General features: G+C 39.9%; 1 protein-coding gene across 1 annotated transcript in view; it reads left to right on the top strand.

Moving 5' to 3' along the window:
* Positions 1-24944, top strand: part of LOC115380034 (ephrin type-A receptor 6-like) — a 247204-nt gene that overhangs the window by 109979 nt on the left and 112281 nt on the right. Inside the window, exon 4 of the mRNA XM_030081062.1 lies at positions 23405-23560. Coding sequence (XP_029936922.1) covers positions 23405-23560 — 156 coding nt within the window. The remainder of the gene's footprint in view (positions 1-23404; positions 23561-24944) is intronic.

Here is a 24944-nt window from a genome sequence, read left to right as displayed (position 1 = left end):
ATACTGACAAAGTTATATATCTCTTCTGGTCCTTTTAGCCATTTAACAATTATATTTACAAAGCTACAGAAAGGCTCAATTTGGAACGTGTTATTTTCGCTTATCTCAAACACCGGTGTCTGTTGAAGCATAAAATTGGAATTGGAGGGGGTTTGTGTGAACCTTTTTTGAGCCAGTGAAAAACCTGAAGGTAAAGTTAGCCAGGAGACTGCTTACAACTTAGAAGTGATACCGCCTTGTAGTTGCTTGTCAGAAATTTGATTTTCTTTTTTTTTGGGGCATTTTTGCTTTATTTGATAAAGCAAAGGCAGACAGGCAGAGGAAAGAGAGAGGATGACATGCAGCAAACGGCCTGAGGTTGGATTTGAACCCAGGACATTGCGATCAGGAGCCCCAACAAGTGGAACACCCTCTTACCAGGTGAGCTACCTGGGCGCCTCTTGTCAGAAATTTCCTTTCCTGGACGTGATAGTCCGCATGGTGGTGAAATATCCTCATCTGTTGCTCCATGCTCTCCTGAGCTGCTAATCCAGAATACTGAGTGCTCATACTGGCACTGAGAATCAGACAAACTTCTCAGTGTGCATCGTGCTGGCACACCAACCACGCTGTTACATCACATGCCAGGTTCCTGCGCCTGAGGGCCAGTTCAACTCCACATTTTGCTTTCAAAGCAGCAGAAAGGGCACTTGTAATTTGATGTTTGGCTTGGTTTATTAAGCATACGCCAACAACAGCAAATCACACACACACACACACACACACACACTTACCTAACCACATGCACACACCCAGACTTGCACACTCACTTTCCCACTCTCACAAACATGTATACATACAAACATGTATGCATACCTATACACCCACACACTTTTACATGCTTACTTCCTCACACTTGTACACACACACACAAACACACACACACACAATCTTGTATTTCTATCTTTGTGAGGACATTATTTTGACTTCCAGTCATTTTTTTACAGACTTCAACAGCCTTTCCCTAATCTGAACCACAGCAACGCATGGCTGACCCAAACCCTTACCCTAACCTTAACCTAAAGCTAACTCTAACCTTAACCCTAATTTGAACCTAAATGTTATTCTTTGATTTATTTATTTGTATTGTTTATTTGAGAAGGGACAATATACATTAAGCAACATTCAAAAAATGCAAACATATGCAAGGTAGCCAGAAACCTGGTTTTCATTGATAGTCCCTTTGCCAGATGTGGTTAGGCATCTTAGAACAACAAAATAATACAATTTTATGTATAATATCAATTTCATTGTGGTAAAGCGTATTTGCAATACAAGTAAACAACATGAATGGACTAAATCAAATAGAAGGGTTAGTAAAATAGTAATATACACATAACATATAAATTATGCAACACATTATGCAACTATATATGAACATACAAGATCATTGATAAAATACTAGTAGATATTCCATACATACCCTAACCATGCAGAGCTGGTCATCTGGCAATGAATAAAGGACATGGGACAAATTAGCAGAAGGTTAGCCGGCAATAACAACAGTAAGTTAGAACAGGCCCTGTACTGTGTAAATTAGAAATGTTCAGAAATCTGATTCTCCAAAAGCCAGGCCTTGAGACCTTAATCCTCATCTAAACTAATAAGCCAGAATTTACGTTTGCATTTGTGAGGACCGGCCAAAATGTCTTCTCTTCCACTCTGTTGGTTAATGCCTTCTAATACTCACTATGTTGCACTTACAAGTAGAAAGACACACACACACACACACACACACACACACACACACACACACACACACACACACAGTTCTCTACAGCAGCTCTCTCTGTAAAGCACCCCAGCAAATCTTCCCCACCACAGGTCTGATTAGAGAACCTCTCTCTCTCAATCAACACCTCCACAATACACATTCAATTAAACATAACCTCATTTAATTGCCTGCATTCATAATAAATACGCAATTAAATACATTTGCTGCCACTTCAGCATAGCTAATTAGGCCAAATAGCAGCGGACCGAGATGTCTTTGGCAGGCTTGGTGGACTTGACAGAATGTGGCTATACGGAGTGAGCCAACCCCTGTATATAGCTGCCCCAGCATGGCCAGACTTGGCAGGCGAGAGGCCTCTCTTTACTTTACCTGGACTCTTCCCGGATTCACTTCAGATATAAGAGAGGCAGATGGGAGCCAGAATAAATCATTGAGTTTTTTTGCCCCATAGGGAGGCATGTAGGAGGAAGAGGAGATGGAAGCTGGAAAGATGTGAAGAATACTGGCAGCTATGAACAGCAATCCCTCCAAACCCAGCCCCGCTTTGTTATATTTTCCAATCCAGTATACTTTATGCTGAGTAGGGGTAAATTAATGGCATGCTCATTTTCTGGATCTACTTCCATTGTAACTTCATATCTGCCTTGTTCCATCGACGCGCATTATGCTGTGGTGTTGAAAGTAGAAAAGATGTGTTCTGTTCCAGTTTTTAGATAGGCACTTGTTTGTGTAAACTGCTCTTGATGTGAAATGACTGAACTGCGATGAAGTGAAACAAGTTTGGCACAACTTTGGAAACATGACTGAGAGTTTGAGTGTTGAATGTGCGCGCTGGAGATTGTGCTCAGTGTGCGGGGTGTGTGTGTATGTTGTCTTCAGATCATTAACAAGAAGGGCTCGCGCTCCAATTGTGCTCGTTCTCCCCTAATTACTGGCAAATGCTTCCCGCTAGTCCCATGAAGGCACACTCCATCATCCCAGATGACTGCAGTTGGAGCACTTTCCGTCCTCCGCTGAGCAAGTTCTCTGAAGTCGCAAACTTTGTTGAACTGGACCACAAATCAACAGAGGAAGTAGGCTGATACTTTAAAGTGGCAAATCAGCCACAGAGCAAAGCGACTGTTCCCTTCGTAACCTTGTGCAGGCTGCGTGCTGCTTGATTACTAATTAGCAACTGGGTATAATAACCCATGACATTTTCAAATGTATAAATGTCCGTTTTGCTACTCTGTTGCTGATTACTGTAACACAATAGTGATTCAAGCTATGGCAAGTCCATGAATGCCTTTACATTTACTGCTCTAAATGTCTAATCACATTCACATAAATTCCAAGAACCCTCTAAAAATCTTTAATTTAGTCTAAAAATTGCGAGCAAGGAGTCTCATTGTAGCACTCAGGTTCTCAGAGTGACGAAGAATGGACAAGAACTTTTATCTTAGTGAGGAGGTGCTGGCCCTGTTGCTTGGTAATGACACTCTTTTATAGTCCTTTCTGACTACCGAGGTTAACCCAGAACTTTGCTTAAATTGGGACTTTTCACAACCTGTGAAGATCATGGACTGCCTTTTATTTCTGTTTCCACTGTATAAAGAACCGACTATGAAGGGTATAAAGCGCCTCATCAGAAATATCTTTTCTTAATCTTTTTAAGTATAATCATAGATCCTGGGACAAAGCTCTATTTTCTGTCTGTGGGTCTCCACAGACAGAAAAGACAAAGGCAACTCTGCATTTGTTCGTAAACCCTCTAAAACAACCTCCCAGGAGTCATCTGACCAAGTGATTACCTCACTGAAAACTTATACACTTAAGTTCCCTGTTTTAGGATGTGTTGGTATTTAAACTGTTTTATCATTTTTCCATCATATAGTTGGCTTAACTTGAATTCTGAGAGTGCTGGGCTTTACACCAAACATCTGATTATAATCCCCACCTTATTGGAATAATGTAGGGATTGAATTGAACAGATGGTTGATGTACAGGAATTTCACTACCATCACATAATATTCTCGTGCTGACAATATTACTGTGTCATGTCTGGCACAGTCAAGTGAGCAAGCGAACTGCAAGTCTTGTTTTTATCACTGGTGTAGGCAGGGAACCGTAGTGTGCGACCTTGATGTCACATTCAGCCACTGCCCAGTCCTAAACACTTTTAAAGTTTTGTAGATCATTGGCTAAATATCCAGTAGCAGTAAAAATGGTCTATTGCACAGTTTTGCATAGTTTTTCATACGGCTAATACAGTAGTGTGTTGGGTTTGGTTTGGTTTTTTGTTTTGGCTTCATGACTAGGAGATTGCATGGTGGAAGCACATAGCAGTACACCTCTCCATTTAGATTTCCATTTAGAATGAACTGAAAAGCTTGTGTTACTAACATTAGAAACAGTTATTAATGTGCACAGGAGGGAAATCTAGGGCTGTCAAATTATTATTATTATTACTGAGTTAATCACAAGGTAGTCATGGTTAATCATGATTAATCACATATTTAAAATGTATCAAATTACTGTTTTCTGCTTCATGCTGCAATGTTGTCATATAAGAGAACAACAGTGCTGGGGGACAGGTATACAGGTATATTTGCAGGGCTATTTTGAAAGTGATATCTTGCAATTCAACAAATATGTGTCTATTTTGGGCACATTGCAGTCCAGTGGGGTTTATATGGTGGATTCCCTGACTTGATCTGTATGATGTTTGCCTTTGATAATGGCCAATGTCTTTTTTTGTTGTTGTTGTTGTTCTTGTTTTTTAATATAGAGAGTGAGACAGAGAGAGCGAGAATGAGAAAACTACTGCCTGATGTTCGGTTAACTTATTAAAGTCCCCATGAAATGACTTCGCGCAACCTCTACTTTCTGTAAAAATGAATATCTTAAATAGTGACATCATCCTGCACAAGTGGGTGTGCGTTAAAAGTTCAACCAATAAAACCATAGCAAATCCTAATACATCCTCTCTCGCCCACCTATCAAATAAAATTGTGTTTAAAACCAAAGAAAGAAAGTTTAAAGAGAGTTTAAAACCAAGAAAGTATGAGACCCTTTCATGGGGTCTCTGCTATGACTATATAGTACACATGTAGCCTCCACTTTCTCCTTTACTGACATGAGATTGCTAAAATTGTTAAAATAGATATCTAAAAAAATCTAAAAAAGATAGATAGATATATAGATATACACACACGCACACATACAGATTGCTAAAATTTTAACAATTTTAGCAATCTGTGTGTGTGCGTGTGTGTATATCTACATCTATCTATCTATCTATCTATATCTATAGATATAGATATAGAGATAGATAGATAGATAGATAGATAGATAGATATGTATATCTAAATATATAGATATCTATCTCTATATCTATCTATCTATCTATCTATCTATCTATCTCTATCTATCTCTTTCACTGTCTATTTTTGCAAAGAATCATGTGTCTCACTCTGAGAAAATAGGCTTGGCTATTTTTGCCTATTTAAGGCTGGTGCCTGAGACGTGCTGCTCATCAGGGCCACGTGGCTGCTCTAACCTGTTAAGATAGGCACCAAAATGTAAAAAGCAAGAGGATCTGTGACACGCACGCGCTGCTCAGGTAGGCAGTGTGCTCAGGGCCTAACCCTTGGCACATCAACATTATTGTGAAAACCAACCACTTTTAAAGTGCGCCCTCACTGCTCCTGCTGCCTCAGAAGACTGTGCCTCTTCCCAAAATAACCGGCAGATTTGATGAAGCAATCAAGCAGGCAGTGTGCTGGCGTAAATGTACTACTTGCATTTTCTCACTTCTTCTGTGTTGGCAAATAGAGTGACATTTGCTCTTATTAAATTCTGTGAAGTTATTCCAAACACATGCTAACATGTGCACACACCTGCAGTGTGTGACAGCAAGATTTTCTCACTTCGCATCAAAGTAGCCTGACGCTACCCATTTAGGCATCGTCGCAGCTGCTTTCCACGAAACGTCAGTTTGCACTTTCTTCGCCGCCATCCTTTGTCTGTTATCGCTCTCATCTCCATATCTTTCACCTTTTTTCTTCTTTGGACTCAAACAGACAGAATACAGAGAAGGGAATGTGCTTATCTGATGAATATACCTGCCAGTGCTTTAACAACCTTTGAAAGCTTTTGAGAGCCCCTTTGAGATTGTCTTGATGGCTTAGTTACCCCCACCCACCCCCAATGCACGCACACACACACACACACACACACACTTTGTTCTACTAGCCCTCATTAATTTCTGCCAGCGAATGAGAGCTCTTTCTATCTGCTAATGGCCATATGTCTATGAGAGATGTTCAAGAGCCTATCCCCTTCCAGATTAAGTCCCAGAGACGGAGGAAAATAGAGGGAAAAGCTTGTAAATATACGCCTTGTATTTACAGTGACAAATCTTGATGCATCTGCTGCCTTATTGTAAGTGCCATCTACTTTTTTTTTGGTGATGCTACACTTATTAATTTTAGACATACATCTGATCGGATTTGAGCTTATTTGCCCAAGAGCTGCAACAAGAGAGAGAGAAGGAGAGTGAGGCAGAGAAAAAAAAAAAAAAGAAACAATGAGAGCATTCACCAAAGGCATTTAAATTGACTGATCCATTTTAATTTCACTCCAGTTCCATTATGTTGTTGTTGATGTTGCTGAAGGGCCGCTGTGTCATTATCTTCCTCTTTTGTTTGTGGTGTTTCGAGAAGACATTGCCGTTGTTTATTTTCCACAAGAAGGCCTTTATGCTAATGCGACCTCTGCTAAAGACGATTTGCCGTCGATTTAACAGCATGTTAAAACCACAATCAGCATCAATCATGCGGAAGGAAGGAGGGGAGGGCGGGAAAGTTTGGTACTAAGTCATGGTAATCTCCAGAACACCTTATTATAAATTCATTAGGAGTGTATACATACACACATAGATACATTCTCTGTTCTCGAGGAGGTAAATAGCCTTACAACTGCTGACTTTTATAATTAAAATCGGAGATGATGAACAAAACAGGATGAGTATGAATGTAATGCAAGTCATTTTAGAGGCAGTCAGTACAACAAGTACCTGTCTGTGTGTGTATACCCATGTGTGTATTTATGGGACTTCTGCACATTGGGAATTATTGTCACATTTACATTTCATAGCAGTGTTAATAATTTTTACCTTCTAATCTCCCTTATGTATAAACCAGTGGTTCTCAACTGGTGGGTCACGGTCCAAAAGAGGATGGCAGGTCGATTTTAAGTGGCTAAAAAAAAAATAAATAAAGGTGCAGAAAAAAGATGAGGTGCAGATAACTGGAAAAAATGAAGACTTTTTACAGTACAAAAGTAAAAAAAAAAAAAAAAAGCCATAGTAAAGTAATAAGATATTTTTCAAAACTATTCAAAAACTTAAAAAATATTAAAAATATTATGTATATATATATATATATATATATATATATATATATATATATATATATATACAGTACAGGCCAAAAGTTTGGACACACCTTCTCATTTAATGCGTTTTCTTTATTTTCATGACTATTTACATTGTAGATTCTAACTGAAGGAATCAAAACTATGAATGAACACATGTGGAGTTATGTACTTAACAAAAAAAGGTGAAATAACTGAAAACATGTTTTATATTCTAGTTTCTTCAAAATAGCCACCCTTTGCTCTGATTACTGCTTTGCACACTCTTGGCATTCTCTCCATGAGCTTCAAGAGGTAGTCACCTGAAATGGTTTTCCAACAGTCTTGAAGGAGTTCCCAGAGGTGTTTAGCACTTGTTGGCCCCTTTGCCTTCACTCTGCGGTCCAGCTCACCCCAAACCATCTCGACTGGGTTCAGATCCGGTGACTGTGGAGGCCAGGTCATCTGCCGCAGCACTCCATCACTCTCCTTCTTGGTCAAATAGCCCTTACACAGCCTGGAGGTGTGTTTGGGGTCACTGTCCTGTTGAAAAATAAATGATCGTGAAACTAAACCCAAACCGGATGGGATGGCATGTCGCTACAGGATGCTGTGGTAGCCATGCTGGTTCAGTGTGCCTTCAATTTTGAATAAATCCCCAACAGTGTCACCAGAAAAACACCCCCACACCATCACACCTCCTCCATGCTTCACAGTGGGAACCAGGCATGTGGAATCCATCCGTTCACCTTTTCTGCGTCTCACAAAGACACGGCGGTTGGAACCAAAGATCTCAAATTTGGACTCATCAGACCAAAGCACAGATTTCCACTGGTCTAATGTCCATTCCTTGTGTTTCTTGGCCCCAACAAATCTCTTCTGCTTGTTGCCTCTCCTTAGCAGTGGTTTTCTAGCAGCTATTTGACCATGAAGGCCTGATTCGCACAGTCTCCTCTTAACAGTTGTTCTAGAGATGGGTCTGCTGCTAGAACTCTGTGTGGCATTTATCTGGTCTCTGATCTGAGCTGCTGTTAACTTGCAATTTCTGAGGCTGGTGACTCGGATGAACTTGTCCTCAGAAGCAGAGGTGACTCTTGGTCTTCCTTTCCTGGGTCGGTCCTCATGTGTGCCAGTTTCGTTGTAGCGCTTGATAGTTTTTGCGACTCCACTTGGAGACACATTTAAAGTTTTTCAATTTTCCGGACTGACTGACCTTCTTTTCTTAAAGTAATGATGGCCACTCGTTTTTCTTTAGCTAGCTGATTGGTTCTTGCCATAATATGAATTTTAACAGTTGTCCAATAGGGCTGTCGGCTGTGTAGTAACCTGACTTCTGCACAACACAACTGATGATCCCAACCCCATTGATAAAGCAAGAAATTCCACTAATTAACCCTGATAAGGCACACCTGTGAAGTGAAAACCATTTCAGGTGACTACCTCTTGAAGCTCATCGAGAGAATGCCAAGAGTGTGCAAAGCAGTAATCAGAGCAAAGGGTGGCTATTTTGAAGAAACTAGAATATAAAACATGTTTTCAGTTATTTCACCTTTTTTTGTTAAGTACATAACTCCACGTGTGTTCATTCATAGTTTTGATTCCTTCAGTGAGAATCTACAATGTAAATAGTCATGAAAATAAAGAAAACGCATTAAATGAGAAGGTGTGTCCAAACTTTTGGCCTGTACTGTATATATATATATATATATATATATATGTACACTACTCACAAAAAGTTAGGGATATTCAGCTTTCGGGTGAAATTTCAGGATGAACCTAAAATGCATTATAACCTTTACAGGTGAACTTAATGTGACCTTCTGTAAACTTTTGAATGCACATGTCCAACTGTTCAATGTTTCAGTACTTTTTGCACAAGTTGCTGTTCTCTAACAAGGAGTTTAACGGCAAAATTCACATCAGGTGTTTGATGCTCCAGCTCATCGAGGTCGTATCATTAGGGAACGGCTGCTGGAGACTGGGGTACCTCAGATGGAGTGGCCTGCACTTTCTCAGACCTGAATCCCATAGAAAACCTATGGGATCAGTTGAGTCGCCGTGTAGAGGCTCGGAGCTCTGTACCCCAGAACCTCAATGTCCTGAGGGCCGCCCTTCAAGAAGAGTGGGATGCCATGCCTCAGCAGACAATAAGTCGACTTGTGAACAGCATGAGACATTGTTGTCAAGCTGTAATTGATGCTCAAGGGCACATGACAAGTTATTGACACTGACATTTTTTGTTGTGGTATATCCACCACTGTTGTTGGATTTTGTTTCAAGAATTTGTTTGAGATGAGGAAATCACCAGTGTATGCTTCTACTTAAATGCCCTACTTTCTTGATATAATATCACTGTAGCGTAAACTTTTTACATTTTCCATAAATTTCACCCAAAAGCCAAATATCCCTAACTTTTTGTGAGTAGTGTATATCTATATATATCTATATCTATCTATAGATAGATAGATAGATAGAGATATAGATATATATAGATATATAGATATAGATATATGTGTGTGCGTGTGTGTGTGTGTGTGTGTGTGTGTGTGTGTGTGTGTGTGTGTGTGTGTTGAAAAATATGTAATTTAAAAAATTGTTTCTTAAGTCTATGAATCTGTACATGGCAACTTTTACGTTTTCTTTTTTGGAAAGAAGTGAAGGGAATTTCATCTATCACATGGTTAACACTGCATGAAAACATTGTAAATGACTGCACTTTTCATTTTGCTCAATCAAATTGATTTGTTTTTGACTTAGCCTGTGTGTGGGCTGTGACTTACAGCAAGGACAAATGTGGATCCTAAAGTTAGACCATTGAGAGCAACTGGTATAAACCTTTCATGCTTTTCTTCTATTGAAACCATCCTCTCTAAATGTCATGTACAAAAAGGATAATGTCCACAATAATATGTTTCAATCCTGACCCAGACCACAAGTAGTTTCCAGAGGTGGAGAAATTGATCTGACTGTCTGATGATAGATGATTAAGTGATGGCTAGCCAGCAATAAGCACCGTTGGAGATTCACTGTGCGTCTGCGAGGATACATTAGATATCCTAATCCAGGTCAGAGCTGTCTGAGAGCCAGCCAGCACATTGTCTCTGCAGTGTGGTTCAGACCATAAAAACACTATTTTACCGTCCATCTCTGGCCTCCACTGGCCACCGTTTTGTCTCCGAAGGAAGATTTATTTACGAACTTTGCTCCCTCTTGGCGGTAACGGATGTCTTTTGAGAGGTTTACTACTCTGTTAGTTCATTTGGCCCAAGACTGTTTCTATGCCGCTATAAACATTGCTCTAAAGGGAGCAGTGAAGCTGACCTCTGAAAAGCCCATAAAAAGATCTTTGGCTCTGATAATGTCACTGATATACAAGCGATTGTTGCTCCTGAATGGGCTCATCCAACGCTGTCTGTGGTAAAAGCTGTCTCTTACTCTTTAGCTTTTTCTGTGTCTTCCCTATTGCTCTATCTCACTGCCTGGGGTCCGACATGTTGTTAATTATGTCTAATTCGTCCTCCCCTTTGTTTCTCCCTCAAGTATTGAAACACAAATCACAATGTATCACTAAATATTAGTGAATTTCAGGTCAATAAAATCCTCTCTAGTTGTCCTTCTTCTGCTAGTTGCCGCCTGCGTTGCTCTATTCAGTTCCTACCTGACAGTAGACCTGTACAAGGCTTTTTTGCTGTATAACAAACAGATGGCATGTGAATCCATTACTGACAAGTGCTGATTTGAGTGTGGTATTTCCTTTTATAAAGCTGAAATCGCTGCAACCTAAAGTGTTAAATGGTGTGGCTGCTGGCATAGTGCTTACACTGATATGTGTAAATACATACATACATAGAGAGAGAGAGAGAGAGAGAGAGAGAGAACAGCAGACATTCAAGTTCAGCTTCATAGAGTCGCATTATCAAGCAAGGATGGTTTGGTATTGGTATCATGTATGAAGGGATGATCACTTTACACCGAGGCCCTGTTTTATTGAATCAAGTTAAAAGCCTCAGGTGCAGATATTTGTCACACCTTTAGCCACACCCACTCAGTGATGTCACAGCAGGTGCTTTGCCATTGACACCTGATGAAAAATACCTCGCATGGACTGATTCTTTAAAAGCTGCATGCTTCTTGCTAAGTCTCACTCTCACTGACTTCGTAAAAGAGAGAAGCCTCCTGTATGGCCTCTCCCAAGAGGAAACCAAATGTTCTTGTCAAAGAGGTCAAGAGTTGGCAAGGCATCAGTATGATATCCTTGTTTGTTTGTTTGTTTTTTAAGGTGAATTCATGTTTGTAGTGATGATGAAGTCTTTGTCACAGCGTGTAAAGATGTGCATTGACATAGTGAAAAACAATGCTTCACATGATAATTACATTCAGTTACAGCTAACCCGGTAAGCATTTTTCAGCTGAAAAGACATTTTAAAAGTGTCTATGGTCACCGCAGAAAAGACGTTAAAAACAGGTTCAAAGTGAATGTTTTTGTAGACCTTGACTGAACGTTCACATTTAGACCATTTTTCACTGGGATTGCAGTAGTTATATTTTTCAGTTGTTTAAATACACAATGAGCATTCAACAGCTGTACACCTTCAATATGTTGGGAAAAAAAAGCAACACTACATGGATTGCCGTTCAAGCCGCTGATGTTGCCGTGTACTACTCGCCTGATTTGGTAATCGAACTAGTGGTCCTTTGCACTGACACACTATACAATAGTAAAATGGTCTTTCCACTGGAAAATAGTCCCTGGGGAAACTTTTGCTTTACACAGCCAGTCATCAGTTCTGTGGTTTATGAATGCTGACGACTTCGTTAGCTGCAGAAACAGATCATTATACGGTGGTTGTTTCAACCAAAAAATCTAATTTGAAAATAAAGGGATTGATTTATTACATGTTGTGAAATCTGCATGATTCACAAAATGGATGTAAAATGTCATTCAAAATCACTAGTATGGTCCTTTAAGTTGTCACTCAAGAGATGTGGAGTTGAAAAAGACCTGTGCAGTAGCATCAACATTAACAAAAAAAAAAAAAAAAAAAAAAAAAAAGTTCACAGATCCTCCTACCTAGATTGGTGGTGAATTGGCATAGTCTTGAAACTGACAATGACTTCACCTTCAAGGACTATGCAGCATCGAAAGTAACAAAAAATTGCAGCTGAGACTGTCTTTCCTGCACAGGTTGAAACAATTTCTCTTTAGTAACGAGATTCTGCAGCTCTTCTATAATTCGGCGGTACAGAGTGCTATGACCCTGTGTTTGAGTGTTTGCTTACATGTGTGATCAGGATTGCAACAAAATTGAGTTCGCAATCAAGTCTGCAAGTAGGACCATAGGAATTGAGCAGAAATCTCCACACCACCTCCATAGTGATCATATTTCAGATATGCTCCCAAGCATCCTTTATGGTTGCTTCCATCCATTATATCAAAGTTTTTACATGGGTCATGGGGATAGATTGCTGCAGTGTAAAATCAGCACAACCTGCTTTAAACAGTTCTATATAACCAGCTGCTATCATCATTTTCAGCAGTCAGCTCTTGGCTTTTTTGTTGGTGCATCATTTTGTTATTTTGTTTTGATTTTGTTTTTATGATGTTCCAACCCCTCTCCCATTATTTCACCCATTTTATGGGGTGGGGTGTCGGGGGTGGCAGGGGATGTTGAGGGGGAGATAAGAAGTCAACAAAAGATGCAGCTCAGCACTGTGTCAAGTTTCTCTAGTCATGAATCTGTAATAAATATTTTTAGGCACCCGTTTATTTATTTATTTAGTTACAGTGTATAAGGGTTAGAACATTTTGATTGAAGCATATGAAAGCCATTCCCATGTGTATTTATGTTTCATTAAATTTTTGACTTACAAAGATTTGAAGCCAAGTTTTACCAGTTTTCAGAACACTTGACAAAAAACCAGGACACCACAACCACGAGGAACACCATAGAAAAATCCATGCTTTGATTTAGTGTCAAAAACTTTTGACATTTGGAGATTTCTGTAAGAACTGCATTTTTTCAGTGATTTGTTAGCAAGGACTTCTGTCTGGAATTGCTAAAAAAAAAACAAAAAAAAAAAAAAAAAAAACCTTTTCCCCTTTAAAACCTGCAGGATTGTTGCCCCAAACTGCATGGGATCAGCATATGTCTGCAAAGGGGAGAGCCGTGGGTGTCCATAGAAGCCATTTTAATTCATGTGGAGGTCAGAGGTCAGGGGACAACCCTGAAAGTGGCAATGCCATTTTCCCCTCTCCAAACTTTAGCCTAACTTTGGAGTGTTGTTTACACCTCTTGCTGATGACCTAACATGACATGGATTCTTTAGGTCATCTAGGCTCATATGATACCAGTATCTTCACTCTAGTATCTTTATTCTCTCCGTTATATCAGAAGTGGACGACACTGACTGGCTGAAAGGTCAGTAAACTGATATATTTGTTTAACCCAAATCGAGTCAGAGGCTGAAAAACAGTGTGTCAGCTGAAGATACCAGCAGCCGGGCATACAGCCTTGTATTCCTGCTGCTGATACCATTTTCAGCAGTCAGCCCTTGGCTTTTTTGTTTGATTTGTTTGATTTTGTTTGATTTCTTTATTTTGTTTTTATGGTGTCAACAGCTACAGTTATATTCTATTATCTCATGAACCTCATATTTTAATCTTGTGTGTGCAAGACAGAGAGTAGTCATAGGCAGACAAACAAGAAAAAGACTTTCTCTTGGGGTCTGCTGGTCCACAGTTTTTGTACTGCTGTGAAGATGGATGTTTTGCACCTTGACCAAATGAGTTTCCTGCTTTGGATAATGAAGTTATACTTGACTGGGCAAAAGTACTGAAGTTCGTGTACCTGCTGTCATGAGCCTGGTACCAGTTGCACAGGATTTAATGAAGGCAGCTAGATTGGAATAGGCGTGCGTAATTGTACGGCAATTTCAAAATGCCCACCTACATCGTTCAAATTAGAGGCTACAGGAGAAAGACGCATACCTGTTTTGTCACCTTGAGACGGCTGTAGAGATTTAATAAACCAAGCAAGCAAGTCTGAAAAACCAGTGGAATATATTGATACCAGAGAGCACATGGGCAAAAATTACTTTTAAAATGTTTTTTTTTTTTTAGAGTTGCATATTTGCAGCTGCTTGTTTGAATGTGATACAGCACAGAGGAGCACAGTGGAGGAAGAGAAGGAGGAGGCAGCAGCAGCTGCTGCAGCCGGAGGACGAGCCTCACCGGCCGGGGAAGTCTCCATCCAGAGCAGCCTCGTTGTAAACGACCGCTAGTTGTTCACTTCAAATAGAGCTGGGAAGAAGCGTGGGAACTGTTGTGTGGACAGAGACAGAGGAGAAATCACTGTCCTGCCATAAGTTCTACTGTGCAAATTTATGATAAAATATTTCCCATTTACATTTGACTTTACTTTTTTCAAAATTTGCAATCACTTATGCTACCCCTAAAGTGCTGCAATACATTTTCACTTGATCAAACCTGGCCAACAGTCTAAATCACAGGGTATTAACATGTTTTCAGCAGTGACAACTGTTATCAATTATATCAGTTTTTCTGCTTATATTGCTCTAATAAAAAAAGAAAAATAGTTGCACACTTAAAAATATAGTATATACCATAAAAATATTAAAATATGATATCTATACCATATTTTAGGCCTTATGTATAATGTGAAAACCAACTCATGTTAAAAGGGAAATGCAAGCAAAGAAAAAAACTAAACAGATAGGTAGTTAATGTAGATAGACAGATAGATAGATTTAAATATTTATAAATATATAACAAAATTTGCATCATGCAGTCTATTGTGGAAGTTATTGTTTAACCTTCCCCAATACAGACTCTGCCTTAGTCACATTTTAATGTGCATGTAAATGTGTGTGCTGATCTATCAAAGTGAAATAGACAAACATTACATGAGCTGGAAGCTGATAATTCCTTGATGCATTTTTTTTTTTTTTTTTTTTTACCTTAAAGTATAATTTGATTAACGACTCTCAATCCATTAAACCTTATCAAAAGCTTTAATCAGGTAAACAAAGCTTTCCCCAAGAAAATATCAGTTTAATTAAACGGAATAAATCAATGTAATCGACTAAGTTCAAATAGCTGTGGCAAGCGCATGTAATCAGTTTGAAAACCAGTTTGTTAAGGGTAGCCCATGTGTGAATGAATTGGTGAAATGGTGCACAGAACGTGATGGAAAGGAATGAACCGAAACAAGGGGACGATTTGCATCTTGTGCACTTGAAGTAATACAGACAAAGAAACAAGATCCATGTGCACATAGTCACATTTTGTGTCCTGTGCTAAATGATGGCTTCAGCATGTGATTCGCTTTCCCTCAGTGCTTCCTTGGCTGTGCAGTGTACAGTTACTTTAAGCAGAAACAGAGAGAGAGACAAAAGACAAGGGAGAGAGACCCACTGCCCTCACTTCATCACAGGGTTAAGCTTCCTGTGTCCAGGTTAGGCTTTGCTACATGCCTAGTAAACACTCTGCTTTGCAAAGCCACCAGGCTCGTTGATCCCTAAATGCCATGTTGAGATTGAAATCAGGCCGCCAGTAGGAGAGATTAGGATGAGTACTTGAAGGCAAGGAGCACTGGGGGGAAAAGCAGATGCCTGTAAGAGAGATTCCTGAAATGTCAAGTTGTAAACACCGGTGAGGGCATGCAACCATGTGGACAGGGTGTGATAGAGGGAGTGCGAGGAGATAAAGTCAAGACAACAGTTATTTGTAAAGCACATTCCATCCATACATAAGAGAATTGAATGTGGTGCACTTTTTAAGAAATAATAAAGACAAAAAGAAAAAAAAAAAATCACAAACTGACAAAGAAAATATTCTGGTGCACACATGACACAGCGAAAATGCACATATGCACATATATTCCATTAAAAAATATAAGCATATTCATGCAACATAGAAAAAATGCATATACAGATATGACATGACTAAAAAATACATCACATATGTGAAATATACTTCTATACATGTTGCATACACATCTCATAGAAACATTGTTCATATACACAAATCATACTTCACATGTACACATTTACACACACACATTTGCAGACACAGAAAGAAGTTAAAGGACCATACTAGTTTAAAAAAAAAAAAAAAAAAAAAAAAAAAAGATTTCATAGCATATAATTAAAACGGATTTTTTTGGTTTAAACACCCACCTTATAATGTAATGCCTCTGCAGCTAACAAAGTCTTCAACATTCATAAGCTATACAACTGATAATTGGATGTTAAGGGAAACATTTTCCTGGGGGCTTTTTTCCAAGACCGTATTACTCCACCTAGGTTGAAGTCATCAAAACCCAACAGTGCTGCCGCTTTTAGGAAAACTAATGTGGACGACTTTATTACAGTGATGGAATACTGCTGTGAAGAAAGTTTGAGTCTCTGAAAGTTCATTTTCATATCATAGTGGAATGAATGGAAACCAATGGCTGGAGAACAGGGAGGAAAAATGACATGAGTGTTAAAATGCGGCTGCTTGCTTTGGGAAAAGATTAATAGAAAGGTAAAGAGTGCTATATACATTTTGTAGATATTGCACTAAACATGCCAAATCGCTGGTATGGTTCTGTAAAGTTAATGTATTAAGAGGTTTGACTTGCAGCTCTTTGAACAACTTGGGAGTTTTTGCTGCTGCACACATTTTTTTTTTTTTTCCATTTTATCAGAAGAGGAAGAACATGATGATGCTGATGATGATGCCGATAATGAAGAAAAGGGAAGGAGATAAACTTGCACTCCCAAATTGCTTTGCAGACACTCCTACACCTGCTACCGGATGCCTCCCTTTCCACCGCCACCTCCATCTGACTTCATTAGGCGAGCAACACCAACCTTAACACTTCAGCAGGCATGCGTTGGAGAGGCCTGCTAATCCTGGAGTGCAAATCAGAGATAACTCTCACTGCTTTCAGCTAATGAAGAGAGTGAGGGAGGCTGATGGAGAAATAGAGAGCGGGAGGGAGAGAAGAGAGGAGGGCTCTTCATTTTGAGGGTTTGAAAGTGTTGTTCCTGATTACGGCTGACGGCTAAGAGGGCCGGAGGTTTCAGAGTGCGACTGCTACTACTTTTGAAGTGAAGCTGAAGACGAGTTCTGACAGTTTGGTATCTCAAGGGTTTGTATATGAATATGCATTGCACCTAGAGGATCTGTAGTCTTGTATATGAGAACATTGGTGTTGTTGCTTCAACTGCAGACATGAAGTCAATACATCCAACTTGTTGTATCATGCTACTGTGTCATCTTGCTGTAGTTCACTGAGTATTGACAAGCAGCCTGTGTTGTTTTTGTTTGACAGTGAATGTGAGGATCATGTAGCATCAGCAAGGAGAATAGGATTGTTATTTTCCCCTGGTGGAATAGCATGAATATTATTATCTAAGCGGGAAGACATGGGGCTTGGTGCTACCGTTTTGCCAATATGCATGTGGATAAGATTCCTACTGTCTCAATGCAGAGAAAAAGCTTTTTATTTTTATTGTTTTTATACTTTTTATTATAGGAGGAGCGATGGGGAAGATCACGTTTTTGTGGGGAATGGAATTGAAAATAAGCGCCGGCTTCCATTTTTCCATTTGCAATAAGTTTCAGGCTGCATCTCGCCTATCCCGCCACCATCTCTGCAATGATATCTCATCCCTTGCATCTCCTCCACACCACGCTGCCTTTGATTTCAAGAGCTGAACTATTCTGCAACATTTGTTGATGTGGTTCTGCAAGTAAATGCTGCAGAATTGTGCTCCTCTTGGAATTGTTGCTCTTCGCTGACCACCGGGGGAGGAACCCGCCACCATCATCGGCTACTGCACACCACAGAGACCCAGAGAGTGTCATTAGCACGTGCATATGCCTGCATACGCAAATACATAGACATACACATATGCATACAAGCACTTTCACACACATACTTACAGGTTAAGTAAAAGAGGAATGCCTTCAGGCAGGGTAGGAGTCATACATGTACAAACAGAGCCAAGTGTGTTAGCTACTGGATATAACGTAGCACTGTACCACTGCATCCTGTCCAACCAGATGACAGGCTTATTTGTAGTTATAAGCTGGCAAGACAAGGGTTCAACTCAAGCTGCAGATAGCCGATATTTTGTATGATCATTTTGATGCCAGAATTTCAAACTTCAGTGTTTCCCCGAGAGTTCGATTCTTGTCAGGGTGGAAAAGTCTTTGAAACAGGATTCCAACCATCATGGGACACTAAAGCTCTCCACTGAAAGCCAGACAAATGAAATTCTTTTAGGTGGTGTATCAGCTTCTTAAAGCAGGGTGAGACAGGTTTCACTGCAGGTTTTACACACCGATGAGTAAAATCCTTCCACACCTCACTGGAACGATTCCATTGCCAAGTCATAGGATAAAAAAATAATAGCTGGGAAAACATATTGACTTGTCTGACCTCATATCAGAAGTGGATGACACCAACTTGTTGAAGGGCTAATGTGAGCAAACTGACATATTTGTTTAACCCAAACTGTGTGAGTGAGGCAGATGGACATATAGAGAAACAGGCAGGCAGGCAGAGTGTCAGACAGGCAGACAGACAGACAGACAGGTCTATTCCCCGTACATGATCCGCCTGCCAGTTTCCTTGGTGTCGTTCAGGTCCAGTGAGTAGTACCAGGCCTCACCATTCAATCTGCTGCCTCTGGGTCTCCGGGCTCGGCTCTGGGCTTTGGGCCCAGGGCTTGGAGATGTTCTGGATGACTTCCAGATCTCATTAACCTTGGGCCGAGGGCCCAGAATTAGATCAGAGCCCCACAGGCTACAGGGTCAGGATACTATTCTCTTATCCCCACAACTTCTTTCAAATATGTGTGCTTGTCCAAGTACTCATACACTGGCGTTGTCATATGTTACGGTTGAAAAGCTTCAATTTTGAGAAACTTCAGTTCAAGGCTTGCACAGTTTCTATAGGTATGGCAAAAACTCTCTTTTTCCCTTTTAAAACAACGTGGGTAAACTCAAAAAAAAAAAAAAAAAAAAACCTCGTAGTGGTCCGGTTTTCTTAGTTTATGAAAAGCTGATATTTAAGAGATATATGTTTTTCACTTACATGCAAATGCAGGCAGACATACATACACATATACAGACACATAGATTATACATATACACATATAGAGACACATAGAGATTAAGGAATACATAAAGGAATAGGAATGCACCATGTAGTAGTGTGTGTGGAATATATGCTGCCCTTCTTTTATAACTTACTTAACAGGTTCATGCCTGAGCCAGTTGTCACAATAATTATTCATTTGTCTGTTGCTGGGTAGCTTGTATTTGATATTGGATGGTACATTGTAAACTTGCTTGTGCCTAATATTAGCATTGTTTCATTAATGTTATCTAACAGCTTTAGGCTTTATGCAGCAGCTGGACAGACTCCTGATGTTTTGAGACCACCAATTGGCACAACTGATGTGCACATTGGACAAAAAAAAACACCAGTCTGCATGATGTAAAGTGTGTTTTGTTGTATGAGACAAAAGGAAAATACCGAGTGTTCACAGTGGTTAGGTAGTAAACTCCAGGTGAATTCAAGGTGCTCTTGAAGTTAAATAGATAATCAGCTAGAGAAGAGGAACCCCATGGGCTTACTTCAGGCACATTTGATGTGCCACCTCTGATAGACAGAGAATAGACTCAATGCCCTCCACTTTCAGAGGGCTGTTGTTTGCATTATGGCAGTTATTAGAAAGGTATGCCATAGGGTAATCTACATGGTCGGTTCCTCTTTAGCTGATCATCTGTTTTGTTATATAGATGAATCTCTGTCCTGTCAGAGTTCAAATAGCAGAGGTATAGTGCCTTACAGTGGGATTTTCCATGCCTGTCCTATTGACTTCAATATGAGCAATGACAATATTCTTTCTACATTCCTTGTCGTAGATAATATTACACACATACATAGATACATCACTCTACTGTTTTTTTTTTTGTTTGTTTGTTTGTTTTTGTTTTTTGTTTTGGCTCTCATATCCACTAGTCCAGTTCCAGACCATGTAATTTCTATCAAAAAACAAGTCTTTTTCCATCTGTATGAATCTGATGCCATGCTCATAGGGAATATAATAGAGGTCTTTATCATGTAATAGCAATGTGGTGAGCTATTAAATAACGCCTTCGACTGAGCTGACACAGTGTTTGTCTGAATCATACAACTGTGCGCATGTAGCCACAGATTCTTAACAAGGAGGACATTGTTGTTGCGTCAGCAGTGTTATTTATGGTTGATCTGCAGATTGTAACTTTAAGGCCATGCTCCTTTTTTTCCATTTAAAATCTCCTCCCTCCCATTTGACAGGGTGTCTGATTCAGTTTACTTTGCTGTTTGTCAGTACTGTGGCTCCATCCTGGTGGTTTGTGTGTGTGTGTGTGTGTGTGTTTGTGTGTATGTACCAGCATGTGCATGGTAACCTCCTTGCCATCGCGTGTGTGTCCGTCTGCGGGTGATGCATGGTCAGCCACAGTACAGCAGCGCTGTGGCCTTGGACCTGAGCCTGGCCAGACAGATTGTGGCGGGACGCTCTGAGGTTAGAAAACGAACATCCCCTTGGTTCAGCGAAGGTCGGACGGAGGCGTCATTAGGTTGACAGTGTCTAAAACAGGGTCCAGTTTGGGGAGGGTGGGGGTGGGGTGGGTGTGTGGGAGGGGGTTGACTGACGGTTTTTGACTCAAGGACACACTGGTATCAGAGGTTAATGACGGAGGTAGCCTTGGACTGCCATAGGGGATGCCACTCATCATACGAATACATATAGCCCTTGTGTGTGTGTGTGTGTATGTGTGTGTGTGTATGTGTGTGTGTGTAGTGTGTTTAGACGTGTGTCTGTCAAGGTTGGACCAATAGCACTGTTACTGATACTGATGCCAATATATTTGGGATGAAGTCACTTATAGCTGATATTAATTTCATACCAAGAACTAAAGCACTAGAACATCACATAATAATAGTGTCAGAGATGCTTCAATTCAGATTAGGAAACCAGTGCGGTACTGATCAGTTTTGCAATAAATAAGTAATTACACAAAATGGATCATGTACTTCATAGAAATGGATGTTCAGGATTCTTGGAAACAAGGTGCTAACCAATGAACCAGCCCATGTTTGCACCAGTGGAACCATTGAGATCAAGGTGTCTCCAGGTCACTGGCTGAAATCAGCCCCAGTCTGCTGCTTTGCTGGTCTATGACCCAGCAAGCCGTCCAGGAGTTCATAATACTCCCCTGTATTAGCCCATCCGGCGCTACTTTTCACTAGGTCCTTGTTGGAGTCTCTTTACTCATTCTTTTGTTTTTTTTGTTTTTTTGTTTTTTTTTTACTTTTTGATAATTGCTCCTGGGTTCTAACAAACCCTTTGCCAAATCTGCAGCAATTTCATGATACAATCTACTTTTTCTAGTACTCTAAATTTAGATGTCCAAACCAAAAGCAATAGTTTTGTCTCTAAGTCAGAGGCAAGTATCAACCCATGCATCAGTCTCACCTTGGTGTGTATGTGAGTGTGTATATGTGCATATCAGCAGTGTGTGTTAACCTCCCTGCCCCTGTTCTAATTGTCCCCATTTGATCAGAGCAGCCATGATCACAGGCTCTCCTCTGTCCTGCCTACAGCTCCATTTATCACAGGCAGCAGTGGGAAGACACAGAGGCATTAAGTGCTTCAAGGTGAATCCCCTCAAATGGCTCAGCTGGTGTTACCTTGGTAAATTGGCGTGCGCGGTGACAAGGGGCAGAAGTGGACATCTCAACAGGCAGGAAACTTTCTCCTTCTCTCTGTGGCTCGGGAGTCTCTTGGAGGTTGAGAAAGAGCTATTAAAGAGCTGCCGCTGTCTGTCCCTGAGGCTCAGACTCTTGTGGAGCAACAGTTCTCAGATCTATAGTCTATTTGCTTTGCTCTGAATCGGGGGAATCAGCTGTTTTGTCGTGTTTATATGCTGTTTTGGTTATGTTTCATCTAGCAAGCCATAATCTACCAATCAAACCTGCACTGGGGAAGACAGTTCCCTGATTAGTCAGACATTTGGCTTCGGAAAGGCCGTTCCTCTGTGGTTAAACTCAGCCTCAGCCCATAACTCCAGGTGTGTCTACAGTGTAACACACAATGCTTCATGTAATTGAGCGGGATCACAGTTTGGTCACTTTATCCCTCCAAATGAAGCTTGGAAACAGAATGAGAAATGTCCCTCTCAACAATATATCAGTCTGACTGCTGCACTTATATGGAGCAAATAAGTGAACACAGGAGGAAACCATTTCAGTGTTGGAACTGCTGTAAATCAAAGAGGTGTGGAAATGCCTTAATGTGCATCAGGACAACAGAAAAAAAGTTTTCAAAGAAAGACAGTACACAGGAAAGGACAGGGGAAGGAGGACAGAAGAGGTGGAATGGTCAGAGTTTTGAGAGAAGAGATGTATAAAAAGATGACATTTGCTTTTTTCATGTAGCCTTCATTGCTCTACATTTCTCTGTACAAATCATTAATCATGAGTTAAACACTAGAAATAAACAAAGTTAAATTAGGCAATAAACTTGCTGTCCATGTATTTCATATGTGAGTATCAGTTTTCTCAATGTTAACCCAATCATCTAAGTCAATAAGGTGTAAATGAGCACAGAAGTGAGAAAAGCTGCATTGTTTTGCAAAAAGGTAAAATGTTTCAATTGCAGTTATAATGTATGTACAGCACTTTGAAAATCTGTTTTTATTAAGTTATTATAAATGTTATCAGGCTGCCGTCATCTAACAGATTAGATCCACCAGCGGAACAGACTGATTTCTTGGAAGTAGATGAACCAATTTCTTAAAAATGTTGCATAACCTTATCTGTCTTGATATTAAGTGATTAATTTTCTTGATGTTATGGCTATGGCTGCCTAAAAAATATGAATAGAACTTTTAAGATCTCCAGGAATGTCATAAAAAAATAAACATCACTGGCATGAAATTTCATTAGTCAAATATGTGGGATATAGTGTCACTTGGGCACCAAACTTAAATTGGGTTGAGACACTACATCAAATAGTGTGTGTGTTGATTTGGTCACTTTTCTGAAATATGCAAATATGTGACTGGGAGCTGCTCTATGGAATCTCACTGATGTATTTATATGTATTTCTGAAGCATGCCCTGGCTGTCTCATATACTCACATTTTGTTTGTTTCTGTCACCCCCAGCGTGCCACCCGGGCTTCTACAAGGCGTTTGCTGGGAACATCAAGTGTTCAAAGTGTCCTCCGCATAGTTTTAGCTATGGAGAGGGGGCTGCTATCTGCCGCTGTGAGAAGGGCTTCTTCAGGGCTGAGAAAGACCCTCCAACTATGGCTTGTACACGTGAGTATAGCAGCAACCAGGACTTAATACTCAAGAAACCATAAATATACAGTATCACTTAGTAGTTATGACTCATTTGAAAATTACTTAGTAGTCCATGACAGCAGGAATTGGTTACATTAATTGTTTTAAATTGAAGACGGTCAAATTGGCAATAGCATCTGTTTTTGTTTTTTTTTTGTTTTTTCTTATGTTGCCTTCAAAAATTGGGATAACACTGCAGACACACAGATTCATTGCTGTACAACATACAAATTTGGGTTTGCCTGCCTGTTCATGTGTTTCAGAAACATAACATGAGCAAGCAGTAGTAGTAGGCCCCAGAAGTCTGATGCGTTGACTATAAACTTTTATCTGCACATAGCTTTCTGTTTAATAGGACTGGATTCATCATGGACAGTTAATCACTTAGCCCTTATCAATTTGTGTTCAGGTTGTACAAATTGCCTGAAGAATTTTCTTACCTTATCTTATCTTTTTTGCTTATTCTAACCTATGCTAAACTCTCACAGTCCTATCATTCACGTTTCATCTGAGGGTGCAAAATATTAAACTGAAGTTGCAGTTCATGTTTTTGCACCCTTGTAGAAACGGGCCAGCCACAATCAAAACATCAAAACATTGTTCCAGGCTCTTGCAGTTTATTTTTGTAATCCTCTGGCATAATGCCATAAAGTAAAAGCATGGACTATATGGCATTAATAATTCTATCCTATATATTTTATTTTTATTCTTTTTATGTGAAGCACATGTGAAGCTGAATTCTGTATGAAAAGTGCTATATAAATAAAGTTTATTATTATTATTATTATTATTATCCTCTAAGCTCTCACTTGTGTCGTTGGTAATGTTTCCGATTTTAACCTCTTCCTAAACAGTGTTACAAAATATTTCCTGCAGCTGGACCGTCTTGATGGATTATGACGACTCAAAAAGTTCAGCCTTTCTGTACTTTTCTGTCCATCAAAAGTGACAAATCCAACAGAGATGAACATGTCAGCCTACGGACATCTCCCATCCCTGAAATGCAATTAAACACAGACGTTAACAGACACACACAATGGATGAGTGTGGCCCCTGCCTAAATCATTAAGCCAAACTTCTGGTGCCCTGTAGTCTCAGCGTCCCTTTGCCTAAGAACATCAAAGAAGTATTTTTGTGAACATTTGGTCTAGCTCAGGGTGTTCCTAGTCAACTCAAAAAGGAGACAACTAATTATGAGGAAAGTGAATAAGGAGATGGGATAATTGTGTCTCTGAGCTGATTCATCTTCATTCTAATATTGAGATAGGGTTGATAATGAAAAAAAAAAAAAAAAAATCTGACTCTGAAACTGAAAGAGTCATTTGTTACATTATTGTTTACTGGAAAAAATAGCTACTAC

Source organism: Myripristis murdjan, chromosome 21, assembly GCF_902150065.1.
Source record: "Myripristis murdjan chromosome 21, fMyrMur1.1, whole genome shotgun sequence".
Lineage (NCBI taxonomy): Eukaryota > Metazoa > Chordata > Actinopteri > Holocentriformes > Holocentridae > Myripristis > Myripristis murdjan.
The sequence above is the reverse complement of the archived record's forward strand: the minus strand, read 5'-3'. Positions and strand labels throughout refer to the sequence as shown.